At 33.7% G+C, this 6,257-nt stretch overlaps 2 protein-coding genes across 2 annotated transcripts in view; both read left to right on the plus strand.

Moving 5' to 3' along the window:
• Positions 1 to 2,079: 2,079 nt before the first annotated feature.
• LOC108692755 (condensin complex subunit 2) lies at positions 2,080 to 4,180 on the plus strand. Its single transcript, XM_018201174.1, has one exon. It carries the CDS (start codon positions 2,080 to 2,082, stop codon positions 4,078 to 4,080), a length of 2,001 nt encoding a protein of 666 aa, XP_018056663.1. The 3' UTR covers positions 4,081 to 4,180.
• Positions 4,181 to 5,413: 1,233 nt separating this feature from the next.
• The window catches only part of LOC108692770 (malate dehydrogenase-like), a 3,817-nt gene continuing 2,973 nt past the window's right edge, over positions 5,414 to 6,257 (plus strand). Inside the window, exon 1 of the mRNA XM_018201195.1 lies at positions 5,414 to 5,815. Coding sequence (XP_018056684.1) covers positions 5,414 to 5,815 — 402 coding nt within the window. The remainder of the gene's footprint in view (positions 5,816 to 6,257) is intronic.

A 6,257-nucleotide genomic window follows, 5' to 3' on the forward strand; every position in this document is an offset into this window, starting at 1 on the left:
ATATATACATATATATATATACATACACACGTAGTTTTTATATTTTATCCAAATTATGCAGATTTGTAATTTTGGATAGGTCCTGATGAGGCATCTCAAATTTTCAGCACTTTACTAAAGAACCTTAAGAATCTTAAGTTTTTTGTGTGCTTTTTGCTGATATTACACTAGCAATTGGAGATATCTTTGGGTTGTATCTTTGGGTGCATTCAGTGGACTCAACAATTGAGTGAGCGCTCGTTGTTATTGATATATTCTTTTAGCTCATCCAATCGGAATTTTAGATTTAGAAGAATATATCAATAGCAGCGAACGCTTATTCAATCGTTGTGTCTGCTGAATGCGCTTTTTTCAATCGGAATTGTTGATCAATAGCTTCGTTTTGATTGATCAAGGAATGCAAACGTGAATGTAAACGTAATCTCCAATCGCTAGTGTGATATGGGCATTACATAGGGCATCAAACTGCGTTAATAGTGCGTCGAGCATCATGAGCTTGCTATTTGTCAATTTTGATCACGTGATCTGTGTTTAGCGAATAGTAAGCTCACAAAAGCTCGACGCTCGACGCTTGACTACAATATAATCATACACAGCGGCGATACTGATCGTCGGTACCTTTGATGTAGGTATTCTTAAGTTCTACATGATTCACCGCCATGTTGTGATGTATATATAGTAGAGCTATGAAAGGACAGGCTCTTAAATTTGATGAATTTTGAATTTTCTGTTAAGCTTCTAATACGTCTGCCTTATTCCTAAATGTACAAATCGACGTATGAACTAAAAATTGCAGATCACAAGAAAGTTCACTGTCGCTAGGTATGATTAGTGTCTGTGGCTTGATGCTTTTATATAATGGCACCTTAATGCTTTCGTAAAGGCACTTTAATGCTTTTAGGAACGCGCGGTAATGCCGGTAACGCCAACATCATCCATGACAGCGTCCGTGAATTTAAATATACATCGCTCAGAAACACAACGTACTTTTTCGTTTATCTGGAGTAATTTTCATTGATAGTAGTTTCTAATCGCAAGATCGCAAGTTATGGTGAGCGATAGGTGAGGTGTGGAATTGAGATGAGCATTTAACATTTCAACGTAAGATGTTGTTCGAATGTTTCATGTATATTTCTGTCAAATCCAATGCCTTCTCACGACGAGCGTACATTGCAAGTTCTGCAGAAGATTCACAATGAACTGCAACGTTATTATATTCTGTTGCGGTTGATCAGGGCCGATCTCGAGAAAATAACGAAGAATTTTGCAGCTTTATCGGTGGGTATAGATACTGCCAAGTAATATCTATTGTTAAGTACACTCATTTGGTAACCCATCAACTATTTTTGAGAAATGAGAATCTCGTTGTGACTAAAATGATTTTTTTCAAGCTTTAGAATAATACTGATTCTTATAAGAATTCTATTACATTTACTTCGTCAATCTTTGTGCACTAATCTAATAATAAAGTGACTTGTTGAGAACTTTAAAAACGGAATGTAACCTTTTCAATCAATACAAACTAATTGTTTAATGATTCCAGTTTGATCGGAGAGCTTTAACAGACTTAAAAATAACTTATTTATCATAAATTGTTTATAACTATAATTACAGTTCTTCCTAATCTCCTTCCCAAGTTTGTCTTAATAAATTCATTGAAGTAGATTCATAAATTTATCCAACAATATTTTTCTACATACTTATTTCAGATAAACTCATTAATTTTCTTAAAATTCTTTAAGAAAGTTTTTATTTAAGAATAATATAATTCTCAAAACCTTTAGATTTAATAGCTTACACAAGCAGTTTGTGATATAATTTATAATGTTTTATATTTTTCTGTGGCTACAATTTTCGTTAAGAATGATTAAAAAGTGGTATAGAATCTGTATTGCGAATGAACACGCACTAGAATTATATAATATAAGCGATTTACTTCTCTTTTGTCACAAAAAATTTATCGTGCTAATTGAAACGATGTATGCTTGTTTGTTTCAGGAGGCTGAGAATATTTAAGGACAAGTATAAATTATAGCAGTATATATTATAAATAAAAGTTATAAAATTTTTTTTCATAAAATGGAGTCTCACAAATCTATAATATATAAGAGATTGGAATCTAAACAAAATTCATCAAATTCTTCGTCACCGTTGCGAAGAAAGTCCATTGTTCAAATCCCATCAGCAAATAACTTATCAGAAAACGACGATGAGGCGGAACGTATCGCTCGTCGACGTGAAATATTTACATCACCATCTAACGGAAATAGTAAAGGCAAAAGATTATCTCTAGGCCTAGGATTTTTGTCGAATATTCCGGCACCCCAAATGGCCGAGAGCATAAATAAATGCATACAACTGAATGCTGAGAACAAGATCAATATCAAGAATGCATTTAGTTTGGAGATGATTGATTTTATGACGTATATGATAAAGAAACAGGATGTCAATATGTCGAATTTATTAGTGGCTAGCACCTCCTTGGATGTGAGCACCAAGATCTATGGATATCGTGTGGACAATGTACATATGGAAATACTCAAAATGGTTGGTGGACTGGATAAACAGGGAACGGTAAATATGGAACAAAATTCGGAGGATGAGGAAGAAATTGTACAGAAAAATGTCGAGGTGCCGAAAAAAAAGAAGAAATCGAAGCAAAAGATCTTCAGTACTGTGGAAGCTCTGAGAGGCAACATTGAGATCGCAAAACCTATGTCGGCGATGATAGGCGAAGGAGATCTACAGACCAGCGATATGTTGTACCAAGCGACATTGCCGAACCACGCGAATTCCGGTTTTTATCAGCATCCATATAACGACGTGCTTGTCGATGTCTTGGAGAATAAACCTGATTCACAAAATAATTCAAATATAAAATATGTCATACCAGCGATCGAAGATTTCTCAAATTTGGAGATTTGTGCATCATATTCAAACTTTGAGTTTCTCGGTTGGTCCGTAGAGAACGAACCGGAAGAGGAAATCGAATCTCCTGATGACAATGAGAACCAATTTCAATTTGATTTGAATGCAAGCGTGGAGCATGATGACGATCCGATGCCCGAGCCCATGAACTATTTCGATATCGAACATGATGACAACGAGAATGTTCAGTCATGTTTTCGACAAACGATGGATCGTCCAGTGAATGTCACGGAAATGCATAACGTCCGGGCATCCGAGTACTCGTTTGTTCAATCAAAGATGAACCTGCATTGGGCTGGCCCGTCCCATTGGAAGTTTTGGAATTTCATGACATCTTACGCTATCGACAAAGATGGTAAAAAAGTAGCTTGCATGCAAGCTAAGAAAAAAGAAAAGAGAAAACAATTTAAACTGCTATATGACGAGGCACGCGATATCATAGATGCAAAGTTCGCGTCGGGCCAGTACATTAAATTACATGCTAAAACCGCAAAAGCGGAATGGAGCGCCGAAAATTTGACCCTACCGGAGGATGTGCATTACGATATTGCGCAGGGGAGCAAGCTCTATATGTACAAGAGATTAACTATAAGGTCGGAAAATAGTGAGAAAGAGAATGTCGCTGACGTATCCGATGGTGAGAGATACGACTATAACAATCCAAACGACACGCTGGAATACTGTCCGAATGTTGAACACAATGAAGATTATGATGATGCGAGGGAGGATGGTAACGATGATTGTAACTTTGACGCCGCTATAATGGGTAGTCAGGGTCTTACTGGCGACAATCTAGTTGCCGCACCAAAGTTGATTAATAAAATATCTATCGCGTATTGTTTGAAAGCGAAGAAAATCGACATGCGACAATTAAAGAAATCCATATGGACCTATTTGAAGTCCACGAATAATAATGGGGCAAATACTGGAGAAACAGTAGACGTGACCGATACGATGAAGGAGAGTAAGCAATTCAGTAACGTTTACAAGGCACTGCCAAAATTGCTGACGAAAAGCAATGCCGAGGCATTGAGCGTACCGATCTCTTTTATATCTATGCTGCATTTGGCGAATGAGAAAGAATTGAAGATTTGTTCGGTTCCAGACATGTCTGATATTATCATTCAACCTGGATCATCATCGTTGAAGTGACAAGATTTTCTTTTGTGTTTATATATTCAAATAGACAGAACATAAAAAGACAAACAAGACAGAGTGTAATAAAATTTGCATAAGTTATATTGTTGTTACTAGAGACCCTATAACAGAATCTCATTCTACCGTTTTACTCTATAACTTTTATTATTATAGAGTGAGGTATAAATTAGAATGAGATAATATACATGCAAGAAAAAAGTATATACATATGTGTCTTTTTCTCACAGGCTTTTGACAAAATTGTTCATCTCTGTTATAAAATCTCTAATCGTTATGACATATTTGTAACGCAATTCTGGAAGAATATTTTAATCAGAAATAAGGATAATATTTACTTTTACAATCCTTATTACAGACAAATGAATTGACAACTTTTTATTTATGAAATCTCAACAACAATGATTGTATTAGAAATTAAAGGAAATCTCTAGTTTGATTAGATTATAACCAATATTTATGTTATATAAATGTGGCGTTTATCTGTTTACTTGAATCACACGAGGATGTTTTCTAACAAATTTTTCAAATCTGCGTCCGTCAATGGTAATCGATTTTTTGTTAGAATCAATTGCTTAAAAATATTACCTAAAATTTTTGTATAAAATGGATTATCGGAAATTACATGTTGCGAAAGTGTTTACGATGTTTTGAAATGTTTGTATTTATAACATGATACCCAATATTTTATTTTTTCAAATATACGTTATTCATCGACAATCGATCTGCTCGTGTCAAACGTAGAATTTTTATATAAGAAATTATAAGGGGCTGCGTATAATTAAACGAATAAGAAATCGAAATAGGGAATAACCGATTTCAATCTACTAAAAATTATATATTCCAGTAATCGATTTTTCTAATAAGTGAAATCTGTTTATTTCCTATTCCCATTCTGTAATCTTTTGTGCGCAATACGAACCTAAATGAATAGTTACATTGAAAATTGTTGCAAGAATGTTTACATAACAAAATGTTAAAAAAAAATGTTTGTATTTATAACATGATGCAGTACAATATATGTTCATAAGTATATATTTTTGTCATACAAGAATAAAATATTTTTTTATATTAAAAAAACGCATCTCTCACTTTTACTCGTTTTAATTAAGTTGCAGAGGTATCCATCTATTTTTTCAATGTATATACAAGCTTCACATGCATTTCACGTATCGCAAATCACTTGTTTGTCTCGCATAAATCCATCGTGAGTCGCACGATCACTTCCGACAATATTCTTGTTTTTGGATTCATTCTACAAAATCGTAAAAAATGTACTTATAAATCCTCCTTTTTCCATAATCATAAAAACGTTAAAAATCATTTAATTATGACTGCGTTATCGAGATTGTTTCTTGATTTATCACGGCGATGTAGACGTCATCCTATTTTCTTACATCGCAAATTTTCAAAAAACCTTCCGACTGACTATAGAAAAGTCCGAGGAGAATCGAGGAGAATTGAGGAGAAGAGTGTAAAAAAATTGACGAAAGAAAAAGATAAAAATGTGCAAAAAGACAACGAGGCTAACATCAGAGTATGCATCATCGGCGGGGGAGTGACGCCTCTTTATACCGCGATTCTTTTGAAGCAATATAAAATTATCAAAAGCATACGTCTGGTGGATACAAAGGGCTCTTCATTAGAGGCTTTGACAGATATATCACAGTTGGAAACCAGCCCTCGTATAGATTACTTTCGAGAAAAGGATATAAAGCAGGCTCTTAGAGAAGTAAAAGTTTCGAGAAATACACATTACATAGAACATTTTTTTTGTGTTCGTTGAAATGAAATAAAATGATGAAAGGAGAAAAATATCAAGACCTAACTTGAGAAGAAATTGAAAATTTTGTTTTATTAATTATGAATACAGAATGTTTCGAAATTCGTGCATCAAATTATCACAGCGAATTCTTGAAAAAATAAGTGACAGAAGTATTTTGCCATTTTTTATTTTGAGCAATTTTTAGGAGATATAACAATTAAAAACTGCAGATTAATTATAGATTATAGTTAAGTGGCCGTTTAACTGTAATCTATGATTGACCAGTTTTTAATCTGTATCTCACAAAAACTATTGCTCGAAATTAAAAATAATAAATGATAAGTTTTTTAACTTTTTTTTTCTTGCTGTGATATTTTGATTTTGCGAAATATATATATATATATATATA

This window comes from Atta colombica, unplaced genomic scaffold (assembly GCF_001594045.1).
Source record: "Atta colombica isolate Treedump-2 unplaced genomic scaffold, Acol1.0 scaffold82, whole genome shotgun sequence".
In the NCBI taxonomy this organism is placed as follows: domain Eukaryota; kingdom Metazoa; phylum Arthropoda; class Insecta; order Hymenoptera; family Formicidae; genus Atta; species Atta colombica.

What these genes read in the sequence shown, in the direction of transcription:
- LOC108692755 (XM_018201174.1), top strand. Translation starts at nt 2,080, where the DNA reads ATGGAGTCTCACAAATCTATAATATATAAGAGATTGGAATCTAAACAA.